General features: G+C 36.5%; 1 protein-coding gene and 1 pseudogene across 2 annotated transcripts; one reads left to right on the top strand and one right to left on the bottom strand.

Annotated features, from left to right (window-relative positions):
• Positions 1–1,826: 1,826 nt before the first annotated feature.
• LOC107741729 (DENN domain-containing protein 3-like) lies at positions 1,827–19,055 on the bottom strand. 2 transcript variants are annotated; one of them, XM_016554498.1, is made up of 25 exons: positions 18,965–19,055; positions 17,949–18,073; positions 17,220–17,484; positions 16,810–16,925; positions 14,038–14,156; positions 13,554–13,665; positions 13,288–13,407; positions 12,839–13,057; positions 11,664–11,779; positions 11,052–11,207; positions 10,869–10,965; positions 10,683–10,786; positions 10,371–10,549; positions 9,753–10,277; positions 8,381–8,640; positions 8,133–8,303; positions 6,982–7,111; positions 6,804–6,911; positions 5,815–5,954; positions 5,126–5,292; positions 4,659–4,798; positions 4,318–4,430; positions 3,737–3,874; positions 3,430–3,628; positions 1,827–2,653 (listed from the first exon to the last, which is right to left on the bottom strand). In XM_016554498.1, the coding sequence occupies exons 2-25, from the start codon at positions 18,030–18,032 to the stop codon at positions 2,649–2,651; spliced, it is 3,783 nt and encodes a 1,260-aa protein (XP_016409984.1). In that variant the 5' UTR covers positions 18,033–18,073; positions 18,965–19,055; the 3' UTR covers positions 1,827–2,648. The 2 variants fall into 2 exon arrangements, with proteins under 2 accessions (XP_016409984.1, XP_016409985.1); XM_016554499.1 differs by having other exon boundaries at positions 9,753–10,262.
• A 4,344-nt stretch (positions 19,056–23,399) lies between these two features.
• LOC107741771 (serine/threonine-protein kinase pim-1-like) lies at positions 23,400–24,393 on the top strand (annotated as a pseudogene).
• The last annotated feature ends 1,969 nt before the right edge of the window (positions 24,394–26,362 follow it).

Raw genomic sequence — 26,362 nt, 5'->3', positions numbered from 1 at the left:
TGCACGCCTACACACACACTCCAGGGACTTAGGGACAGGATGGATGTGTGCTGGCTTTGTCTTCCAGACACATCCCCAAAATTCCTTCCAATGACGTCTGACAGTTAGATGGCTGACCCCAGGGTCAGAAAGTTACACATCAGCCAATCACTGTCCTCTGCATGGGCGGCAGAAATCCAGCCAAGGGCCCCTTCTGCAAACACCTCCAGAGCGGGAGGGGCTGTTGCAGAACAGCTCCATGTTTATTAAGTCATATTTATTTGAATATTAAAGACAAACACAGACTCCACATCAGTACTGCTATTTTAAGGTGTGACATTCAATAATCTGTTTTCAATGGGGGAAAAAAGGCTGATATAGGAGGAGATTCTGGTACAAAGGGAAATTAATCTAATGAAACTTGTAAAGCACATTTTTGTCCTAAAAATATGATTCTGTACATCACTGTTATATATTACTTTGTGTTTTCTAAAGAATACATGTGAGACGGGAGTGAGCGTTCAACTATTTCCCTTTAAAGCACTACTCCAAAGCTTACGCCGTTTTCGTACACATCACGTAACATAGGAGGGTATAGGAACACAGAAGGGACAATTTGCGTTTCGTAAATACACAACATATTTCCTCCCTCCTATTTTTAAAACCGTAAAAAGTAGTTTAACAGTAACATATTAATATATATATATATATATATATACCTCAAAATCAGAAGAAGAAAATACATATTTTTTTGTGAGAAATTATAATTTGTAAGAAAAAGAAGTCAAGGGCATTATTACTGATGCTGTACTGAATTTATTCTTATTTTTGCACAAAAACAGTATAATAGATAGGACGATATAATTACATTACTACATAAATGATATTTTTTGCATGCAGTAATGAGAATTTTAGGGAAACATGCTTAACTGCCAATAAAATATGTGACCCTGGACCACAAAACCAGTCATAAGGGACAATTCTTTGAAATGGACATTTATACATCATCTGAAAGAATAAATAAGCTTTCCATTGATGTATTGTTTGTTAGGATAGGACAATATTTGGCCGAGATACAACTATTTGAAAATCTGAAATCTGAGGGTGCAGAAAAAAAACAAAATATTGAGAAAAATCGCCTTTAAAGTTGTCCAAATGAAGTTCTTAGCAATGCATATTACTAATCACAAATTAATTTTGATATATTTACGCTAGGAAATTTACAAAATATCTTCATGGAACATGATCTTTACTTAATATCCTATTTTAATACCTTTAATATCGATTTTTGGCATAAAAGAAAAATGGATAATTTTGACCCATACAATGTATTGTTAGCTATTGCTACTTATGACTGGTTTTGTGGTCCAGGGTCACATATTGTTAAAATGCAAGCACAATTTAAGCCAGGCCTATAATGTATCTTTAAAAAAAAAATCTACATTTTTATTTAATTTTTACTTAAAGGGTTAGTTCACCCAAAAATGAAAATTAGCCTGTGTTCTACTGTATCCGCCTGTACGACTTCCGCATACGACAGTCAGCGGAAGTGAGAAAAAAGTGTTTATTACGTTTGAAATATGGATATTTATCTTAATGCATGAATTCGCAACAGGAGGCCTTTATTCACCCCCGGAGCCGTGTGAGGGACGTTTTATTACGGATGCGCGCACTTTATTTCACGTCTTCTGAACTATTGACAACCAACACCCGCTTACCCCCATTGAAAGGCTTGGAGGGGCCAGGACAATTTTTAATATAACTCCAATTGGATTCGTCTGAAAGAAGAAAGTCACATACACCTAGGATGCTTCGAGGGTGAGTAAAACACAGGCTAATTTTCATTTTTGGGTGAACTAACCCTTTAATGCAATTATAAAAAGAAGAAGCAAAAAAAACAAGATATTTAACACAACCCAGGCATGTGTGAGATTCCCTAAAACATTTCAGATATAAAATAAATACAGATCTACAATAACAAAAACCGAGACAGTAGTGTCTATCAAAGAGGGTTTCATACAATCTTACAAGCCACTCCAGCGACACCACAAGGACTGGCACACTGTTACACAATCTACTCATTATGGCTGCAGTCCATCCTCAGGCAGTGCTGGTGTTTGGACCTCAATTCCCTTTGATCCAGGGCTTTTCAGGAAATTGTGTACATGGCAGCTCCACAAACCTCACCCGATTCTATATTCAGCTTTCTTGGAATAAGAACAGCTCTCAAAAGACTGAAAGCTTTCAAATTAATTCCAAAAGATATAATAAACTTATTGATATTTTACAGCTTTGCTTATACTCAGGCAATACAAAAATATATTTCCACAGCGACCGTTGAGATCTTAGCGTTCTTAACATAGGACTATTTGTAGAAAAAAAAGCCTTGTAGTAAGTAGTTGTTTCACTCTCTTATGATAAGTTTTTGCAACCTTCAGGATACTCTAGTTGGTTGTCATAGTGCCATCATTGGCTAACTCCAATCAAAACCAGTATAAACAGCTCTTCTCACCAAAGCCTAATGGGATTACATGACACTTTTTAAGGGAAACTGCGTATACATCTCTTCCCCTAAGTTTAGACCGCTAAGGAACAACTTGCATGTCACATATACTGATGCACCTGTTTATGAAGCTGATAAAACTTACAATCAAGTTGTGTCAGCTTGTTTAATCTACTCTCCAGATGGCGATTTTGCCATCACGTTTTGCAGAGCCGCTGAGTATGTATCGGTCCTCTGCTGAGAAGAGAGTTTGAACAGTGTCTTCATGGGCCTCAAGCTCCTTCTCAACCATCAGGCTCTCAGAGTCCAACACAAAGATCTTCCCCACAACCTTACTGAGGCCTGACCCACCACTACAACCAATCCAGACCTAAAGAAAGAGAAAGAGGAGACCATGTCTTGTGTGTGTGTGTGTGTGTATATATATATATATATATGGTATGACCATGGAAATGTCATGTAAAAGGTTACATCTTACCTGATCTTTCACTCTGATCATACAGGTGACCCCACTACAGTTGGGGAGTATGACCCATTTAGGTGGTTTGACGGGGTCGCTGGAGTCCCATACACAAAGCTCTGCTGAGTCTGTGAAACTTGTCCAGATCTGTCTTTTCTATAAAAACACATAACAAGAGCCTGAGATCGTTGATTATATCTGAGCACATTATAATTTTATGCAATTCATACCATTTAGTGACATGGCTGACCTCTCTGACTGTCTGGGTGTCAATTGTGTTTGTGCAAATAGCAGGGAAAAACTACACACTAAAAAACAACATAAAGTTGCAACACATCACATTCACAGAGATACCATAAATACTCACTTATTAGAATTATAAATAAAGACTTATAATTTAAAACATGCCTTTTGTATTTATGTATAAAGACCCATTTATACCGTATAATGGAACTTTATATATATATATATATATATATATATATATCTACTCTCCAGATGGCGATTTTGCCATCACGTTTTGCAGAGCCGCTGAGTATGTATCGGTCCTCTGCTGAGAAGAGAGTTTGAACAGTGTCTTCATGGGCCTCAAGCTCCTTCTCAACCATCAGGCTCTCAGAGTCCAACACAAAGATCTTCCCCACAACCTTACTGAGGCCTGACCCACCACTACAACCAATCCAGACCTAAAGAAAGAGAAAGAGGAGACCATGTCTTGTGTGTGTGTGTGTGTGTATATATATATATATATATGGTATGACCATGGAAATGTCATGTAAAAGGTTACATCTTACCTGATCTTTCACTCTGATCATACAGGTGACCCCACTACAGTTGGGGAGTATGACCCATTTAGGTGGTTTGACGGGGTCGCTGGAGTCCCATACACAAAGCTCTGCTGAGTCTGTGAAACTTGTCCAGATCTGTCTTTTCTATAAAAACACATAACAAGAGCCTGAGATCGTTGATTATATCTGAGCACATTATAATTTTATGCAATTCATACCATTTAGTGACATGGCTGACCTCTCTGACTGTCTGGGTGTCAATTGTGTTTGTGCAAATAGCAGGGAAAAACTACACACTAAAAAACAACATAAAGTTGCAACACATCACATTCACAGAGATACCATAAATACTCACTAGATAGAATTATAAATAAAGACTTATAATTTAAAACATGCCTTTTGTATTTATGTATAAAGACCCATTTATACCGTATAATGGAACTTTATATATATATATATATATATATATATATATATGTGTGTGTGTGTGTGTGTGTGTGTGTATTTTAAGAAGGGGGATCATCATATTTAGGGGTCATATTTGGTTACAGCTGATACTGTGAGAAGACAGTAAAGATGATACAAACCTCCATAAGCAGTGCGACCCTGCTGAAGGATGTGGTTTTCACTTCACCTGGGAGGGAAATCTTACAAAGCAGAGCTCCACTGGGACTCAGCTTCATGACACAATCCCTAGCACCTTCACAAACAACAAACACATGCTACATTTAAATTAAATAATATATATCCTGATTAACCTCAATAATGTCAAGCTATCCATTGCCAAAAAAAGAAAAAAGAAAATCCTCAGAAAAAATGGCCATCTGAATACTTTTTGTAAACTGTATGTAAAAACTCTATACTATGAATTAGAGCTTCTAGTTAACAACAGTTTTGGACAGTTTTGCCAGGCTGATGACAAACTTACCACACCATAAGGCATCATTGTAAACTTGAATGAACTGCAGTCTGTCACAGGACAGATGAAACTGCCTCTTCACCTTCAGAGAAGGGACGTCCCAAATGATCACAGTGCCATCTGCACTACAGGAATACACCTGTGCTTGGCTTGGAGAACACATCAAAATGATATTTCTTCATATTGTGATCTCTACTCTCAATCTCAGCTGCCAAATATACAGAAAATATCACAAACAATGCTGCCACCTACTGGTGACACGGTTAATTGTATTTTTGGAGTAAATAATATTTATCTTTATTTTTGATCTATCTATAATAAACAAAATGTACTAATAAATAATAAAATATATAATTAAAATGTGTGTATATATGTTATATATAGCTTTTATATATAACTTTAGATAAAGAATGATCACAATGCAGTTGGTCTGATCCAACCGCAGCCAGGATATGTTGCTACTGTCCAATACTCACCTTGATCTGTTCTCAGGGTTCATTTTCTCCAGGGCGAAGTCTGTGACCTCTCCACGGTGCTCAGTCAGCTGTTTATGGCACAGCATACTGCAAGTGTTGATTATGTAAATGACGGAGTCCTGAGAACCAATCCACACCTGCTCCTGGTCCAATCCCATCATGCAGTTCTGGGCACAAAAAAAAAAAAGACTGCTGTTTGAAATCTTACAGAATTACACTTTAATTTTCACTCTTCCACAGATCCAACAACTACAGCCAGAAGTATAAGACACTGGAAAACAAAGCTGCAACCAGATTCCAATCCACAAGGTGGCATCAAACACAATTTACTGTGGCAAAAAGAAAAAGATGAAGGGGTCTGTTACTTGAAAAACAAATTCTTGCTGACTGCAGTGTGTCACTACATACAGAAAACATCAGATTTGCTGAACTTTTCTATCATCTTTAATATGTGACCCTGGAATATATTTACAGTAGGAAATTTACAAAATATCTTCATGGAACATGATCTTTACTTAATATCCTAATGATTTTGGGCATACAAAAAAAATCAATAATTTTGACCCATACAATGTATATTTGGCTATTTCTACAAATATACCCCAGCGACTTAAGACTGGTTTTGTGGTCCAGGGTCACATATATTAAATCAAATGACATAATCTTAAAATCAAATAGCAGCATCTTACCAGTCGAGATTCTCCTAAATGAATGCAGTTTTGCTTCAGGGACCAACTGACAGCATCAAACACAACCACTTTCCCACAGCTGAGGGCACACCAGAGCTTAGGGTTTCCATCCACATCTCTGTCTGGGAAAGTTAACTGGCCTGGAAGAAGTTAAAAAGAGTTATTTATCATTAAACCTTACACAAACACAGTTTATATATATAACTTAAAAAAAAGCTCCAAATTCCCATTTAGGTGTTTTCCAAAATATAAATCCAAACCAGTCCTTTCGTTTCTAAAATAATTACAATAATAATTTAAACTGATAAACAAATGTATTGCTATTCTGCTTGGGATCTAAGCACACAGGCATTATAGCAATCCTTGACTACATAATTCAATTTAATTTGCTACATACTCCAAGTCGAGGCTTAAATTTGGGTTATCTGAAGACTTTCAAGTGGGGAGCATGTGGAGTAGCATTTAGGTCAAATCTCCCCACTGCTCCCCTTGTTCCTGCTCAGCAGTTCCACAAATGCTAATTGGACAATTCCACACCATTGAAATTGTCATGTGACGCTGCCTTAACAAACAGACCAAGAATTGTACACATTCACATGCCACTGGAAAACTTTCATTTTGATAACATGCACATGCTCAATTCAAAATAGTATGTAGCTTTGTCCAGTATGATTAACTTTTAATGTGTATAATGATGAATTTTTAAACTGAAATAATGCATATCATAATCTGACAATACTAATCTGATACTGGTATCGGTATCGGGCCCGATACTCAGCTGTACTCGTACTCGTTAAAATGCCCCGATACCAAACGCCGATACCACACAGCATGTGATAAGTGCCATATTCAGACAAAGAAACACCAACAACAGACAGCAGAATGGAGTTAAGGATGTCTACTACGAAGTATATGTATGCATGACAGAATTGTAATTTTTGGGTGAACTATCCCTTTAACTATTTCTCCAAATACTCCTGCATGCAGACCTGGAGTGTAGAGCAAGACATCGACAGACTGAGGGTTCGTCATGTTCTGGGACGGATTGATCTTGTGTTTCAGAGCCTCTGCTGTGGGTCTGGGGATGATCATGGGCACTGTGGAAATGAAGACAAGAGACTTTAATAGAGTCTTGTTTTCATCATACAGGTAGGGAGTGAGACACACCTTGTTGCCGTTGCTTTTCATAATAGGCCAATTTGGAGGCAGCACAAACAGCCTTCTGTGTCTGTAAGCAGGCCACCACTGCATCCATAAGCAGGACATTGGTCAGTGCCTGCTGCACATACTGGGGGTCCTGATAAACAGAAGAGTTCACTCATCACAAACTAAAGTACTTTGTGCATTTGTGGCTGAAACATACAGGGATCTAGAAAAGGAATAACAGTCATCTCCTCAAACAAAGAAAGAGAAAGAGAAACTTGAAAACTTAATAAAAAACACACATTGAACAATGTACATCTAGTGAAGTGTGTGTTTATCTAATAGCAGGAAATAGGAATGAACTAGTAGGGCATATCAAAGCATGTATGTGATTGTGAAAACTTGCATTATTTTGTCAGCTGTCAGTAGACACCCTAAACACACCCTGCTACTGTTAGAAACAACTGCAAATTCCTAAATTAACAGTTTTCTATTTGCTGCAGGACATATTTATGAAGCAATATAAATTAATTTCTTATCTTTTTAAAGTATAATTTCCTTGTTCATCAAGTTGTCAAAAGATCATTTTAATTATTTGAATCTCTAATACCTTACCAGTTAAAAATATGGGGTCAGTAAGATTTTTTGTTAAATTAATTAATACTTTTATTCAACAAGGACACATTCAATTGATCAAAAGTGATATACTTTTACATTGTTACAAAAAAATTATATTTCAAATAAAAGATAGTTTTCTTAACTTTATATTCAACAAAGAATCCTGAAAAAATGTATCCACAAAATTAAGCAGCAAATCTGTTTTGAACATTGATAACAATAAGTATTTTCTTCAGTGACAAATCGGCATATCAGAATTATTTCTGAAGGATCACGGTACACTGAAAATTCAGCTTTGCCATAACAGGAATAAATTACATTTTAAAATGTATTAAAATATAAAACAATTGTTTTTGACAGTATTACTGTTTTTACCGTATTTTGATCAAACAAATACAGTGTATAAAGCCTTTGTGAACATTCTTTTGAAAACAGTATCCCATCGTTTGAACGGTATGTATATTTTATTCTATTATTAAGCTGGCAAGAAATGGTTGATTTTATATTTCATGTTTTGATTCCAGCTTTAGATATTTCACAGTACGGGTGAACTTTACCTTATGGTTGTCTGCCATCATTCTCCCAGCCCACATCTCCTTGACCATCAGGTTCCACAGTTCACACTCAGATTTTAAATTAGCCTCAAATATCTCTCTCCTTCGGCTGTTCTTGATCTTTAGAGATGGGATCCTCAAAAGCGGGAATGAAGCAGTGGAGATCTTTACTTCCTGGGTTCACAGGATTCATACGGTTACCCCAAACACTACCTTGTCATTTTAAAAGTAATATTGCAAGACTCACAAACCTCAATGTCCCTAAACTTGGTAATCTCAACGTATTCACATCTGCCTGTGGTCAGCAGAAAGAGCTTTTTCTGAGTCATGGCGATTTTACCAACGCCATAACTAGTCTTCACAGAGCTGGACAGCTTGTACACACACTCACTGTTGTCTAGGCGTTCCAGGACCTCAGCAGGCAGGTCAATGTCCTGTGCTTCTGCCTCTGCCTGTTTCCAGAAGTTATAAAACACTCTGAACATCTCTGGATGAATATGCATCGGCCCACCTGAGAAGAACAAATATATTGTAACAAATTATTTTACATAATATCACAGTAAATAGCAGAATATTTTTATTTTATTTTTCAGCTTTGTAAAAACCGACGCGTTTCAGAAAGGCGGGGCATAGAGGAGAAACAATAATGTACAGTATGTGGAAAATAATGTGTTTTTTGAACCTTAAACCGCATAAACACATTTCATTACACCAAATACACAAAATAATGTTCCTTTTAGCAGCATCATATGACCCATTTAATTAATATTTATTTTATATTTTTATTTATTTTATTACTTACTTTTGTCTACGTAAATACATTAAAAAATAAAATACTACAAGCAAAATTAAAATATATAGTTGACAGATTATAAATTTTTAAAATGTGAGAATTAAATTTTATGAAAAATATATTAGAATTTGAAAATTAATATTAATTTGAGGTTTGCTAAACATTAAATATAAATTTTAAAAATAATACAGAAGACAGCTTTAGTAGACAGAATAGGCATTTTAAATTGCCGATATACACTGCTGTTCAAAAGTTTGGGATCAGTAAGATTTTTAAAGTTTTTAAGGGAGTCTCTTATGCACATCAAGGCTGTATTTATTTGATCAAAAATACATTATTGATAAATATTATCAGTGTTGAAACTGTTGTGCTGCTTAATATTTTTTTGGAACCTGTGATACTTTTTTCCTTTAAATCTTTCATGAATAAAAGGTTAAAAAGAACAACATTTATTGAAAATAGAATAGAATAGAAAAAAATTCTTTAAAAAAAGAAAGAAAAAAATGTACTGACATCAAACTTTAGAATAGTAGTGTATACTGTAACACTAAATTTCTATTTTTAACTTTTTATTTATCAAAGAATCCTGAAAAAAGTATCACAGATGCAAAAAAAATATTAAGCAGCACAATGTTTTTTCTGTATTTTTGATCAAATAGATACAGCCTTGATGAGCATAAGAAACTGTTTTTTTTTTTTTTTAAACATTAAAAATCTTACTGATCCCAAAATTTCAAACGGCAGTGTATGCTAAACACTGACCAACTTATATGGTAATATTTCGCATCTCTAATGGTTTTATACAATGACACACTACAGCTCAAACTTACCGACAGTGAGAGCTTCAAACAGTCTCTGTGAAGTGGCCATGTCCCGCACAATACCAGACTGCTGAGTGCACTTCACAAACTCCTCCAGCTGCATGGGGCTCTTGGGCAGCTCGAACTTCTTCACGTGATAGTCCGATTCCCCATGCTCGCTCTTTTCATTGTTCTTCACCTGACAGATGAGCCGTTTGAGCTCAGATCTCTTCTCTGCCTGGACTTTCTCCTCGTTCTGCAGAGAGTCCACCAGTGTCTTCACCAGCTCTCCAGGAAAAATCTCAATATCTGTTTTGTAGAGGTCCTGGAAGTCGCTGAGGGCATCCAAGCGCTTAGAACTCAGCATGTTGATGATGCCGCGCAGGTACAAGTATCTTGCTAGCAGGGAGGAATCCTGAGGTGGTGCAGCTGATATGACTTTGTTCAGCTGGAGGATAAGATCTCCAAAGTAATGGAGTATGTTGGGGTGGTTCGATGGAGAAGGGAATTCTGGAAGCTGGAAGATCTTGACTGGCCTGACTGGTATATTCATAGCTTTTGGGACAAGGATGATTAGTAACATAAATATATCAATCTAAACACAAAACAGCTGTGCCAATGCATTCCAGTATACTGCATTTCTCTTACGCTTATCAGGAATGATCTTAGTTGGAGACATCTGTTTGAGGACACTCAGGTGTTTCATGTTGTCCAAGTCAGGGAGACTTGAGCCCAAGCGTTCACTCAAACCGCTGTCTAAAGAACCATTTCGCGAAACTATTTCCTTTATAGTGGGTCTGCGTGAGTAATCCATCGATCTACTCAATCTACAGAAATTGACAACAAATTATTAAACAGAAGAACAACATATATTTGAAATATATATCTTTACTGTCACTTCTGATTAATTTAATGCATCCTTGTTGCTGAATAAAAGTATTAGTTCACAAAACAACTTACTTTTGGTCTTCTGTCTGAGAACTAAGCTCCATTTGGGTAAATTGATCTATTTTTCCATTCAAACGTTCTTTCAAGAATGAGTGGAAAATGTGTGTTTCCAAGACCTGTCATGAATAAAAAGCCATCAGTCATACAGTTCTATTTCTAAAGGTTGAAGACCAGACATATTTTTAAATATAAAGTCACCTTTTTATAAAATGGCTGGTCGCCTGGCTCCCTGGTCTTCAGAAACTCATCAGTGTTAAAAACTCTGTGTTCGATATTAAGGTAATCACTGACATCTCTTGAAAAAGAAGCATTATTTTAATTATACATGCGTAGAAGATTCAAAGTCAGTTCTAGTTTTCTGCACAGGCTCTTATTACTGACCTAAACATGTTAACGATGAGCTCCAGGGTGATGTTTTGTATTTCCAAATTGAGCCTGTGTTGCCAGAGCTTTCTCTGCATCCGCAGCTCATTAAGATTGCTACAGATTCTCTGATGAACCACTTCCAGGTCATAGTGTAATTGAAGACCTTTCCTTCTACATGAAGATACAGAAAAACAATGAAAAATCTGGCAAATACATGACAGTTAATTATATAACGGGACCTGGGTCATATATACCATGAAGCCGGTTTAGCTGGCTTTAGCAGATAAGTTTCCGTTTAGATTGCACCATTATTTGGATAATTATTGTACCCTTAAATCCATTTCATATGTATGGAGTGGAGGATTAGTTGAAAGATCAAAGTCTGTTGGCTGAAATTTGACGATCAGCATCATGGTACCAAAAAAGTCTGATTGAATTTTTTGGATTTGTCAGCTTGAAACTAATCCTGTAAACCTGCGTTTGTTCAACTACCATCATGGTACAGGCCCCTGGTCTCACCAGCCGGGTCAGATAATGTGAGTTTATTAATATCTTGTATATTTTGATTATTTCAATGAAGATTCTTAGAGTTAGCAAGACTGCATTTAATGGTTAAATGTTTCTTACCGACACTTGAAACGCTGAGCAGCTGCCTGTGGGGTGTCAGGGACGTCAACGTGATGACAGCCAGAGCAGGACACGGTTCCCTCGTCAATATCGATCAGAATCAGGTCATCAGTTAACTGATAAACAGACAATGATTTCAAAGATCAGAAATCTCTGAAGTCAACAGGCTGTTGATTTAAGTAAAAATCATGAATTTCTCAACATATGTGACCCTGGAGCACAAAACCAGTCATAAGTAGCACACGTATATTTGTAGCAATAGCCAACAAAACATTGTATGGGTCAAAATGATAAATTTTTCTTTTATGCCAAAAATAATTAGGAAATTAAGTAAAGAACATGTTCCATGAAGATATTTTGCAAATGTCCTACTGTCAATATATTAAAACGTAATTTTTGATTAGTAATATGCATTGCTAAGAATTTCATTTGGACAGATTTAAAGGCGATTTTCTCAATATTTAGATTTTTTTGCACCCTCAGATTCCAAATATTCAAATAGTTGTATCTCGGCCAAATATTGCCATATCCTAACAAACCCTACACCAATGAAAAGCTTATTTATTCATTATATGTGTAAATCTCAATATCAGAAAATTGACCCTTATGACTGGTTTTGTGGTCCATGGTCACATATTAAAGTTAGCTAGTGACGGTTTTAATTGAGATAGATAGATAGATAAATAAATAAATAAATAACTAAATAAAAAATAAATAAATACATTTTATATGAACTTAAGCAGGGGTTTTCAAATTTCAGGTTTTCAAAAATTGCAAGGGAAAATTATGTTCCTAAAGGGAACCAACATAAAGGCATCTTTAAATACACAATTATACTATGTGAAAATATTAATCGTAATATTAAAAATAAAACTTCTTATAATTTAATTAACTAATTTAAAATTAATTAATTAAATTAATATTAATAGTTTAAAATGAATAATTTAAAGGGTATTGTACTAAAGATAAAAGAAATGATCAAATATGATGTTTTGCATTAAGTTACATTTTAATACATAATAAAAATGTCATCAATAGAAACCATTAAAAGCTTTTTGTCCACTCAGATTTTCCCCAGACCCTCTATCACCCCATTGCATGTGGACCCCAATTTGAAAAACCCAGAACTAAAGAACAGCCTTATGGGATAATAGGGACCATTATTTAGGCTTTACCTTGGCAACGTCCTCATAATGGCTGATGTGGCATCCCATGAGGAAGGCAGTCGGTGCCATAACAAAGTCAAGCATATGTTGAGACAGTATAGGCACCAGTGGGTGCTGCCAGTGCAGGGGCCAAATATACAGCATGAGACACTCTACGATCAGGGTCAGTTTGGCCCAGTCCGAGGAAAAGAACACCATACACTGCTCTGTGAGTATACAGGCTATGATCTGCAGGGGAACAGAAACATAAAACATTTTTCCAATGTGATGTGGACCAAAACTTTCAGTAACATTTTTGTTTAATCAAAAAGTTCATCCATTTATAATTACAATTTTACATTTTTTTTCTTCTAAAATGGACTGGTTTGGATTTCCAGACCGTCTGTGTTCACTCAAACTGCTAACAAAGAAAACCCCTCAGTTTTTGTTGTTTTCATATTAAGTCATCAGCATTTGACCTGCAGCAGCTCTCTGGACTTGAAGCAGAGGAGTGGAAGATGTAAGTCCAGGTCGATAACAGGATGATATTTATCTTCTCTGGATGGAAGGACAATCGTCAGAGGTCGTAAGGTGAACATCTGACATGAAAAATAATGTAAATGTACTTCACATGTATTATGTATTTTGTCTTTACATTATAACATATCATAGACTTTTTCACGTTGTTACAATTTCATTTCACTTCTCTAATTTTGCTAAACTTTAGATGCCTAAAAGAACCCACCACATACAGTTGACCAGGAGGAGGAACTGGGACTAGAGCCAGTTTAGCAGAGAACTCCCTCACTTGCTCTTCCATATCAGTCATTTGACAGATTTTGAGCTGAAATAAGAGGCTGCGGATGGGAAAGTGAAAACTCAGGAAATGGAAGAAAAGGTGCTGTGTGTCATTTTAGATATTAAACAGCTTTCTCCTATATCAGTTTACTGTAATATACAACTACGACAGGCAATTGTAGGTTGAATTCTCTAAAAAGTGTGAATACTGTAGCTCTGCAGTGATATCAAAACAAGCTCTTTTGTTTGTAGTTTCCTGCTTTAATTCAGCTAATAAATGTGTTTCTTATAGGATGGACAAACTGAGTATTTTATGAAGACAGTATAGCAGAATCTAGTACTGCTGATAAACCTCTTGTTATATATTCTCCTCGGTCTCCCAAATATTTTATTATTTTTCAATAAATCTGAATAAATATCTTGAATCTTACCTAGACAGACAGTCTTTGAGTGCATTGTAATATGGGTGTTTTGATATAACACATACTGCATAAGCAATGTAGAGTTGCGGAGACTTGTACAAGGACTGATGTCCATTCTGCATCCCTTCCTGTATAACAGTGTTTAAAACAAAACTTTTGAATATGTCAGTGCCTTAATCAAAACTGCATCATCAGAACACCACCATATAGTCTGGAAGGTACTCCAAATCGCAATTTCAATTACATTAATCAATGATATTAGTTTTATTTTGGGACCTTAAAACAAATTATATTCATATGTGTGTTTGTGAGTGTGTGTGTGTGTGTGTGTGTGTGCGTGTGTGTATCCTAAATATGTATGAAACATGGTTCATATTCTATATAAACAGACAGCTATATTCTATAATGTGACGGAATTCATGATCCATGCATGTCCGATGTCCTACTTTGTCCTAATATGTCCATTGTCCTAATATGACCTATGTCTTACTTTGAATAACCAAATAGGGCATATTTAGGGCCCGAGCACCGATGGTGTGAGGAGGACCCTATTGGAATTGCTCCGTTTCTTCTTCTTCTTCTTCTCCAAAGTGAATCGCATTTTTGAGGGCCTAAACATGCTCGAAAACTCACACAAAACTCACTTTGCACATGCGTCAGAACTGATATGGGTTTCAGAAGTGGGTGTGGCAAAATGGCTCGATAGCGCCACCTGTACACATTCAATGGAGTGCGCCTCGAGCTACGTTTACATGTACGAAAATCGGTACAGACATGTAACACACCATTACCTACAAAAAAGTCTCTTGGGACAAAATCCAAAACCCAACAGGAAGTATGTTATTTTGAATTTCCTGTTTCCTGCAGTTTTTGCCATTTCCAGGCATCGTACTTTGACGAACTCCTCCTACAGTTTTAATTGGATCATATTCAAATTTTGTGAGGGTTATCATAAGGCCTTTGTGACGTTAAATTGCGAAGATCTTGAGTTTTCGCCAAAGGGCGTGTCCCTGGCGGCCTGACAAAGTTTGATGTTTCGCTATGAAACAGGAAGTTGCTGTAACTCAGGCAAGCAATGTCCAATCTGCCCCAAACTTCACACGTTTGATAGGTGTTCTGTCCTGACCACATACCCATGCCCATATTCAGTTATAGTCATAGTGCCACCTCCTGGCAACAGGAAGTGTCATGGTTAACACTGTTATGGACTCCTAGGAACATATTAAAAAGCGTCAACAAGTGTTAAATAGGCTGGCAACATGCTGGAAACATACTAAAACATGCTAGCAACACTTAGCTAAGTGCTAAAGCATGCTATTAATGCAGTGAAACAGGAAGTTGCTGTTACTCAGGAATGCAGTGTCCAATCTGCCCCAAATTTAACAAATTTGATAAGAGTCCTGTCCTGAACACATACCCATGCCCATATTCAGTTATAGTCATAGCGTCACCTGCTGGCAACAGGAAGTCACATGTTTAACACTGTTATGGACTCCTAGCAACATATTAAAAAGCATCAGCAAGTGTTAAATAGGCTGGCAACGTGCTAGAAACATGCTAAAACATGCTAGCAACACTTAGCTAAGTGTTAAAGCATGCTATTAAAGGTGCATTATGTAAGTTTGCACTGCTAGAGGGCGCGTATTCAAAACAAACAAAGAAACAAAGGCGTATAGTTTGATGATGCCATGACTGAGTGTGGAATCATGGGAGTTGTCATGTTCATCCCCACAGCTGACACAATCCGACGGGACTCAGGCAGAAATCATGTTCATGGATGAGCTAATGTATTAAAGATTTATTAACATTGTAGTATGAAGCAGAGTGAAGCGGAAAGCCGTTGAAGCGAAACGATGCTGCTGAAGCAATTGCTAATGAGAGACGAGAGTGACACACGGCACGAAAGCAGCGGAGCTTTTATTATGCCACATTTTAGCGTTTCCGCTCCTTCCGGTTGTATGTATGTGGGGTAAAGCAGCGCTGTTTTATCATACTAGGTATGTTTGAAGTTCTGTTATAATGCTACTCTGTGCGGTCGTCACCTGTCTAATAAAACGCACAACATATTAAAGCGTCTTTGGTGTTTCCATGTTTTCTACAAAACAAAACCGGAAATCAAGGGTGTATGACGTCATTGAAAGGCGACACAATGACACTATAGACACGGCCCGTGTTCTAACTGTGCTTATTTCCATCGTTGGCATAAGTGGCAGTGGGTGGTAATAGACAAGAAATGTACAGTTTCATACCATCATGCTGATAATGTTTCTTTAGTCATTCGGCAATCCTACAGCCTAAACCACTGTAGGGAAATCACCCTTACAATACCTTGACCTATTACCAATTCACCTGCTTACGGTGAACTGTTTCAAAACAGTTTAATGTGGATATTCTATATCCTTTTCACTTTTATTTTGCCTCTGTCCCAACTTTTTTGGAATGTGTTGCAGCCGTCAAAAACGAATTTTGCTCATATTTACAAAATACATTTACGTTGGTCAGTGAAAACTTTGGAAAACTTTTCTTTGTACTTTTGTCAATTAAATAAAAGTTAAAGAGAATGAACAAATCACAGATTCTTGATTTTATTGAATTTTACAAAATGTCCCAACTACTGTGGAATTGGGGTTGTACAATAAACTTTAAGAAAAACTAGAGCAACTTCCAGTTATCACAGTTATTTAGTACACACTCATAAACAGCAGATAAAATTCAGCACAGGTGATCTGTCAATACACAACCATAAGGAGAGGCTAGGTAATAAAAAAAAAAGAATCTGACCTGTATTGCTCTATAGTACTGGAGAACTACTCCATGAGACTGGTTTCCAAACATGTCAGTAAAGACTAGGAAGTGAAATTGTTCATCCTTTTGCTCCTTAGTTATCTGAAGCCCACCTGATTTAAAAGAAAGAAATTAATGTTAGTCTAATCTAATCATTCTAAACGTTGCAGCTACTGTGAACTATTTCACATTTATAGTATGAATTGCTCTTTAGTCAGTTAACACCTTTATTTTTATACTCTTCATACTGCTGTGAGCTGGCCTTTGCCATTTTCTATAGAGATTTTAAACTGTTTCTCAAGTATTATATTGTGTAATGTATGAAGATCTGCATGAAACAGGGTTGCAGCAGACACACTGACATGATTCAACAACTAGTCAAGATTTTGCATTAAAATTTGTTTTACCTGGAAAGCAGAGTTGTGGCAGAGCCACCAGATCCAGGTCTTTGGGAACACTAACGTTCTCTGTGGTTTCTTCTTTGGGGTTTCCAGCCTTAATACCAGGCCTATCATTTTTCTTCTTAATGAAGAAGCGCTGTTGCTGGGTCTGGCTGAAGTTTCTCTCGGCTGGTTCACTGAGACTCTCTTTAGACACAAATGGGGGTGCATGGACCTGTAGGACCTCAGGATCCAGCAGCGGTAGAAGACTTCCATTCAAGTGCGGCAAAGATTGGACACAATGCATTTTCAAGACCACTAATATGATTGGAGACATAATCTGATGAAAATGTACATATAATTTTATACCATTTTTTAAAGCAAAATTTACTTTTTAGGTGCAAAAAAAATTGTATGTACCTTGGCACCTTTCACAAACTGCTCCTATGAACTTCTATGAATTTTTTAACTTTTTTAAAAATTAAAAAATATATTATTCTAATTATTATATATCAAATAATAATTAATATTTTCTATAAAATAACTAGATTTAATTTGTTAAATTATGGGTTAACTTGAAAATGAAAACAAAAAGCAGCCAAATCAGGAATTCCATCACATAGTCTATAGCTCTGGGCCTGTCCCATCATGTTTGATGCACATGATGTTTTTAAATAAAGAGCTCCGCTGTTGTTAAGGCGGTGCCTTACCCCACATAACAGTTTAAAAAAGACTCGCAGAAGGAAATTATTTTACCTGGGACAGCTCCTTCAGTTTATCATTTGCAGGTCCAACAACGATACATGCTTCCAGTAATCCTGAAGGCAGACCGTCTGCCATTGGGAATCAACAGGATTGTGAACCCACAGCTCTCATAAGATCTGTGAACAGAGAGATCAATGAAGAAAATGCACATATTCATATTCATGTAGAAATCTCTTATTTCTAGTTCCTGGGTTGCAAACTGAAATCTGAAGAAGTAAAACATTTTTGCTTAACATTGTATATTTTGTGTGATAAACTTGAAAGATGCAATATTAAGTTATATGTACATCAAGTCAGGGGTAACACAACAGCAACACAACGGCATGGTTGTGGGAACAAAGAAGAAAAAATAAAAAAAGATACACAGGCACCCCAGAAACTACAGATAAAAGATGTGTGTCACTATAATCTCATTTTCCTGCTCTGGGAAGTTCCAGGGTTACATTTGACTCATGTGTGTGTGTGTGTGTGTGTGTGTGTGTGTTGCAAGAGTAAAATTTCTAAAAAAAAAAATTCTTTCTGAACAGCTCAGGCTAGAATATTTAAATAACTGAAGTGGGAAGCACTATTTTAAACACATATTCAATCCACAATTGAAACATACAACATATTTTTAAAAATATAATTATGTGCAAGCCAAACTAAATATATATATAAAAAACTGTAACAAAGGAGTTGTAAGTGAATAGAAAAAAATAATAATCAGCAGAAACATAGCCTACAATTTGCATTCAACTTCAGATAATTAGTCACAGCTATTATTTTCTATTATAGTCTAAATTTATTACAATTTTTGCTAATTCAAGAACGGTAACTGTAATAATTTAAGTATTTACCCTAATAGGAATAACTGCAAAAAAAAACGACGAGTTGCTGGCGTTCTCTATGAACAGATAAATATTTTTAAAGTTGTTACATAAGGCGATAACATTGTAAAGTTTTTCTTAAAGTTTATATTCTAACCATTTACATGCCCATCTTTGCTGGAAATAAAAGAATGCACGCACCTTTGTCGATCACCGGTATTATGAAAGTGAAATTACGCACGGGACAGGTGGAGAGACAAAAGAACAGGATACACTCCACACGCTCCAGTGAGCAGAGTGATCTGCGCCTGCGCTCTACAGTCAACAGGCACTACATGCTCTCCATGCCAGTTAACATGACTGACGAGCAGTGTTTTTACAGGACAAGTGCTCTCAGGCGTCGCCTGTGTGCTGTGTGTCTAACAAACTGAGAAGAGATGAGACTGCCAGAGGTTCTGAGATTAGATGAGAAGAGCAATTCCTCCGGGATGAAGGTCACTCCTTCTCCGACTGTTTATGAAAGATGCCCAGAGTCTGGAATGATCTGCTTGGTTTAATTGGAGACAGTAAAGCAGCAGCAGGCAGACATCTTTGTCTCTATTTCAATAACCATTCTTAAACTAGAAGCATTCATACCCATCAACCCATCAAAACTTTTTGTTCTGCAAAAGTAAACAAAAATCTTACTAAAACATTCAAATTTACTCATCCTCAAATATGTTGGTAGAATTTGATGTGAGAAGACAACATACTGTAAATCCTAACTCATTCATGACACATTTTAGAGTGTTATTCAGAAATGTCAAAAAAAGAGAGAAAAAAGTATGTACACTAAACACAAAGAACACATCCCATATATTAGCTTGACCATTTTTTAATATGAAGTCAACAGTTGCTGATTTTGGAGTTAATGAAGCCTAATGTGTATTCAGAGTTTTTATCTTAAAATAAGATAGCCTAAATAAAATGATGAGATAAAATGCCAACTCAGTGTTTTTTATTGTGTTTAATGTATTACTGTTTTAAATAAACAGTTGCGTCTGCTTTCCGAATTATTTCTTTATTTCTTTATTTGATGAGGTAAAAAGAGAAGAGATTGCTATGCCAATTTTAAATATTTAATTGAACCAACAATGATTTGCTAAACTAAACTAAACTAAACTAATGAATAATAATAATAAATTAACAAAGGTAATTCATCAGACATTAAAATTATTTTAAAATGGTTTATTTAAAAATATTTATTTATTTAGTTTTTACACAATTGCACACACGTGTTGTTGACATTAGATATTAACGTTATTATTCAGAAGTGACGTCACGACGCAATTAGAACGTGTCACGTGTTAGTAGGCTATTTAAAGGCTTGGAACTCACTAGCTCGTTTTGTTGGTTGAAGTTTCGGAGTAGTCTGTTTTCAGAGTGAAAAAAAACTGCGTTATCATGGGACTGTTTTCACCATAGACATAATAAATACCTAGACGCCTCATTGGCCGCTCGACAGCGCGTCAACGTCGCTGCCATATTGGAGAAGGGAAGGCAACTCTCATATCGGGACAGGCGAAAACATACCTGACTCGTCGGCAGCTTGGGCATCTACAAACCGTCGCACAATAATAAAAACAGATCTCCCTCTCCCCTTTTTAGCCAATTGCAAACAGGACAACGCAAGCCTTAAGGAAAGCTGAAGAAAGCCTGTTCTCTGCATTTCCAAGAGAGTAGGCTATACTTCCACAGCCTAATGTTGTTTTTTTTAAACTTTATTTTACTTTATAATTTACTATTAATTTCTTCTTCATTATTGTCTATTCTGTATTATTCCACCCTTGATATTACATATTCTGCTTGCTATTATTCATCTATTATTAATTTATTTATTATGGTATTATACATATAATTTATTCTATTATAAATCCTAATGAATAATAATAATAAATTAACAAAGGTAATTCATCAGACATTAAAATTATTTTAAAATGGTTTATTTAAAAATATTTATTTATTTAGTTTTTACACAATTGCACACACGTGTTGTTGACATTAGATATTAACGTTATTATTCAGAAGTGACGTCACGACGCAATTAGAACGTGTCACGTGTTAGTAGGCTATTTAAAGGCTTGGAACTCACTAGCTCGTTTTGTTGGTTGAAGTTTCGGAGTAGTCTGTTTTCAGAGTGAAAAAAAACTGCGTTATCATGGGACTGTTTTCACCATAGACATAATAAATACCTAGACGCCTCATTGGCCGCTCGACAGCGCGTCAACGTCGCTGCCATATTGGAGAAGGGAAGGCAACTCTCATATCGGGACAGGCGAAAACATACCTGACTCGTCGGCAGCTTGGGCATCTACAAACCGTCGCACAATAATAAAAACAGATCTCGGGGTATTATCTTTCACCGGTAGGACTGAACAGTTGTTATTTTTAACTCCATGTAGATCACAAACCTCTGAAATCGGTTGATAAATGTAAACGTTATCGTGTTTTTATCCAGAAAAAACCGCAGCTCCTCCGTTTACCTCCATTTATTTTTAAGGCAGTCTTGCCTTCACAAACATGGCGGACGCGTTGACGTATCGCCGCAACGGCTCAAAGCGGCCAATGAGGCGTCTAGGTATTATGTCTATTGTTTTCACGACTAAAGAAAGCGTTTAAAGTGGAGCGTGCACACGAACCCCAACAGTGTGTACCGCTCAAATACCCGCCCATTACGGCGGGAAACCCTCCTCATCGGCTCGACGAGACACCTGCTGGTGCTGATGGGATAGATGAAGGGAGAAAGGAAGCAGGGAGACAAGAGAAAAAGAAGAGGTTTTGGAGATGTGGCCTTCATCACTATTTTAGCCGAAGAGGAACATACAACGTGGCTAAGGCACAGAAAAGGAACCAGAGAGAGGCGGGATCGATTTAGTGACTTACTGATGGTAAAATCACATGTGCAACGTTAGCCTAATGATAAAAGTTTTGATTAAAGGGAAATTCTATAAGTTAGTATAGGTTAACTTCTGTTGTTCTCGTGTCCAACAAAAAAAAATCACTGGCCGATACTGTTGACTCACACCAAACATTTTAGAGTGACGGTTTAAAGATCACAAATGAGACTAAGATTTTTAGCCTATTACAGTTAACTAAAACCATAAAATAAAATTTGTTACTTTAAATATAAACGTCTGCTGAAATTAAATCAAATATTTTAAAACCGTAAAATCATTGCAACTAGTTGTCAAAGCAACATTTCTTATTTTCATTAAGTTTAAGTTGCTATACTAAAATAACTCAAAATAAATCTGATATAAAAATGAATATTATACAAACAAAACAATAACTAACAAAAAATGACAAAAACACAACGAAATTAATAAAACCTTAAAATTAAAACGAAGCCTAAAATAATAGTAAAATAATTAAGCCTAATAGTATCTCAATGATAATAAAATTACACTGATTCTTAAGATAGCTTTAGGTGTCATTACCAAAATATAGTTAGTAGTCAGAAATAGATTTCATTGTCTAAAGAAATATTGATTTTCTAAAGAAATTTTTAAAAAATCCTCCCTGTTGTAGAAGAACACCTGGAGCAGGACATCCTTCAACCTCAGGACGTCCATGCTTCAGTTAGTTTGACTGAAGAGGACAAAGTGGAAGAGCTGGACAAGGGTAAATTTACTGCCAGTACAAATCAGTCAGTACAAATTTGAATTAAAAAAAAAGCCCTTCAATTGAAAAACTACAGAAATGTGAGTATGCAAAATTGTATTCATATCATTGGTATTTCCCACTTTAGATCAGACTTCTCTACAACACATCCCTATTGTAGAGATCCATGATCTTCATGAAGCTCCAGCCTCCAACCTCAGGAAGTCCAAGCTTCAGTTAGTTCCTCTATAGTTGACAAAGTGGAAGAGCTGGACAAGGGTAAGATACTGTCATAATCTAAAACAATACACACATTCTCACATTCCCAGTTCTTCAAAAGTCCCCCTAAATAAAGAACCACTCTAATTTAAATATGCAATATTTCATTCCAATTATGTATCTGACTCCAGTCTCTGAAGTCCTCCCTGCTCCTGAGGAACAGCTGGAGCAGGATGTGCTCCAACCTCAGGATGTTCAAAATCCAGTTTGCTCCACTGAAGATGATGAAGTAGAGGAGCCAGACAACAGTACGAATAATAAATATATGAGAATTAGTAAAATGTAATTACAAATTATAAAATGCATAAAAATCCATGCTCAACATTTGTTTATCCTTTAATAGGACACATTTTTTGGCAATATGAATTCGGCCACAAGCTGGCTGAAGGAGGCTATGGCTGTGTGCATGCAGGAACTCAATGCAAGGATGGCTTAAAGGTTTCCTTTTTTTTTTTTTCCCATTTTTTACATACAAAACATTCAATACCTGTTTTGTATTCATGACTGGAATGATCTCTGTGCACATGCTAATTGTTAATTCTTTGTTTTGTTGATCAGGTGGCTGTGAAAATAGTTGACAAGACACCAAATATGCCATACATCACCAGAGTTGTAAGTAAACTGCGCTCTATATATTATCACTGTTTCCCGTTTCTAACATGTTAATCTGAGAAAGCACCTCCATCCAAGCATCATATCTTCTTTCTTTTAGCCTGGTCATCCAAAACACCTCCCCATAGAGATTGGCCTGACACTCATGGCCAATAAGGGCCCCAGCGTACCGCAGATAATCAGACTCCTGGACTGGCAGGTACGACCCGGACTACTACGTCATGGTCTCGGAGCGACCCATGCCCAGCATGAGCATGTTTAATTTTGTGACGCTCAGACGAAAGCTCGATGAGAAGATGGCAGGACATGTTATGTGGCAGGTCATTCATGCCGCTAACATTTGCTGTGAGCGTGGCGTCTTCCATCGTGATATAAATTTGGAGAACCTCCTGGTGAACCCGGACACGTTTGAGGTCAAGTTGATCAACTTTGAGTGCGGCACACTCATGAAGGACTCCACCTACGCAGCCTTCAGTGGTATGTTTGATGATTGCTAGCGGGTTGTTTAACTCACCAAAACACATCCTGCTGTAGATATGCATTAAATATCAAAATCTCTTCCCTTTAGGCACAGAAATATTCTGTCCACCGGAGTTTGATGTTGACTGCAAGTACCACGCAAAGCCAGCGACAGTTTGGTCACTGGGGATCCTGCTATTCGTGATGGTGTGTGGGTATTATCCAGACATGAAAGACCTGCACAGGATCAGTAAGAACGACTGGACTGACCCTGACCTGTCACAAGGTGAGATCTTCATCAAAGAACAAGTTGGACAATTTGAATTCTAAATATGAAAGTGTACAATTTGAAATATAAATATAAATGGTTTAACATAGTCTATAAGTTAATAATCAGACATCTCTCTCATCTTTTTGAACGGAATGCTGCCAGATGATCCACGACTGTCTGCAGCCTGATCCTCAGCGGAGACTTCTCCTGGAGGAGATGCAGCTCCATGACTGGTTTATGGTACTAAGATTAGAGTCTATGATTTGCTAAATGTTTTTTTTTTTTCATATAATCAGTCAAATTTAATCTAAATGTAATCTATTTAGATAAATAACACTGATTTATGTTGTTGTTTCAGGTCGTGGAGTAAGACATGGAAAGAAACAAAGCAACTCCCTGTCTTGGCTACTCTGTTGTTTTCTGTCTTTGGTCGGCTTTGCGTCTGGCAGGCTGACATGAGTGGCCTTTCCGTCTCTCCACTTTGGCCTTGGTGTCTTGTGTCCTGGTAGCACCTGGCACCTTGAAGTGGCATTATTTGTATTTATAATTTGTTCTAGATAATTGTGTTAAGTATTAGGATATTTGTACTTGTATTAAGATATTTATAAGGAATGTGTAATTGTAATTTTTGTAAGTTTAATAAGCGTATTAATAGTATAATAATAGAATAATAAGTATAATGTTAAGAAAATGTATTAAGATATTTGTATTAAGATATTTATGGACTGTTATATTAGCAGAGAGAGATTATAAATTGGACTGCTGTAATCAATCTCTGTTTAATAAAAATAAATAAATACATAAAATTTGTCTCCCATTCACCACTATACACTCATCCATGACACAAAAGTTTAGTGTAGAGTGTACACAAATATTCAGAAATATCAAAATTACATAAAAAAAAAAAAAAACGTTCACTTCACACAAAAACACATCCTATGTTAGCTTGACAGAATTTTTGATTTAGTAAGCAGGGCTGTAGCTGGGGTTTGTGGGGCCCCGGTGCAGGTTGTACCCGTGGGGCCTATTTGAAATCGTGTAAAAAGCAAAAAAAAAAAAAAAAAATAGAACCAAGATACAAATTGAACAATGTCTAAGTTTTTTCAAATTTGTAGGTGCTCAGGTACAGAAACCGAATAATCAAATGTAAACTATCATTGCATAGTCTTCACTGTATAAATTAAATACAGATTAATTCTGGTTAAAACTACAAAGTAATTTAGTCAAGGGCAGTGAGTGATTTTTCTCTCTTTTATTTTCTTGGATTAACATTAAGGACACCAACAGCAGCTAGCAAATTAGGCACGGTCACTTTAAGACGCATGGATCCAATATAATGATACACATCCGATTTCTTTCTCAACTGTTTACGTTGGGGCCTATTTATCGTTTAAATACCAAAAAAAAAAAAAAAAAAAAATAGAACCAAGATACAAATTGAACAATGTCTAAGTTTTTTCAAATTTGTAGGTGCTCAGGTACAGAAACCGAATAATCAAATGTAAACTATCATTGCATAGTCTTCACTGTATAAATTAAATACAGATTAATTCTGGTTAAAACTACAAAGTAATTTAGTCAAGGGCAGTGAGTGATTTTTCTCTCTTTTATTTTCTTGGATTAACATTAAGGACACCAACAGCAGCTAGCAAATTAGGCACGGTCACTTTAAGACGCATGGATCCAATATAATGATACACATCCGATTTCTTTCTCAACTGTTTACGTTCACTTAAGACGTCACAGTTTTTGCAAGGATACTCGCCAAGACGGGTATTTCGACAATTTTAAATGCATTCGTCCATTCAAGTGCAAGAAGAGGCAAAACTCAATTCAGTGTTGACAGTCTGTGAGATGCGGCTCTTTGCGTGCACACAGAACACAGCACTTGGGTTCTGAATTGGGCTCTTTCATGTCATTTTGTGCTTGCATGTTTAAATTGGCTAGGTGTATTTGTTCGTTCAAGTGCAAGAAGAGAGAAAGAGAACTCAATTCGGTGTTTGCACGGTTTCTGAGGTGCGGCTCTCTGTGTGCGCACAGTGTGAAGTAGGCTACTCAGTTGAGTTCTTTTACATCTTCTGCTTAAAGGCACAATATGTAATTTTTTGCCGCTAGAGGGAGCGTATTCAAAATAAACAGAAACAAAGGCGTAGTTTGATGACGCTGTGACTGAGTGTGGAATCATGGGAGTTGTCGTCTTCATCCCTACAACCGATGCAATCCGACGGGACTCGGGCAGAAATCATGTTCATGGATGAATGATTTCTTTCTTAATGTAGTAGAATGAAGCAGGGTGAGGCTGAAAGCCGTCGAAGCGAAACGAGGCCGCTGAACGAGCG

Source organism: Sinocyclocheilus rhinocerous, unplaced genomic scaffold, assembly GCF_001515625.1.
Source record: "Sinocyclocheilus rhinocerous isolate Xijiao unplaced genomic scaffold, SAMN03320098_v1.1 scaffold616, whole genome shotgun sequence".
NCBI classification, from domain to species: Eukaryota; Metazoa; Chordata; class Actinopteri; order Cypriniformes; family Cyprinidae; genus Sinocyclocheilus; species Sinocyclocheilus rhinocerous.
Note: the sequence above shows the minus strand (reverse complement) of the source record. Positions and strands in the feature narration are given on the sequence as shown.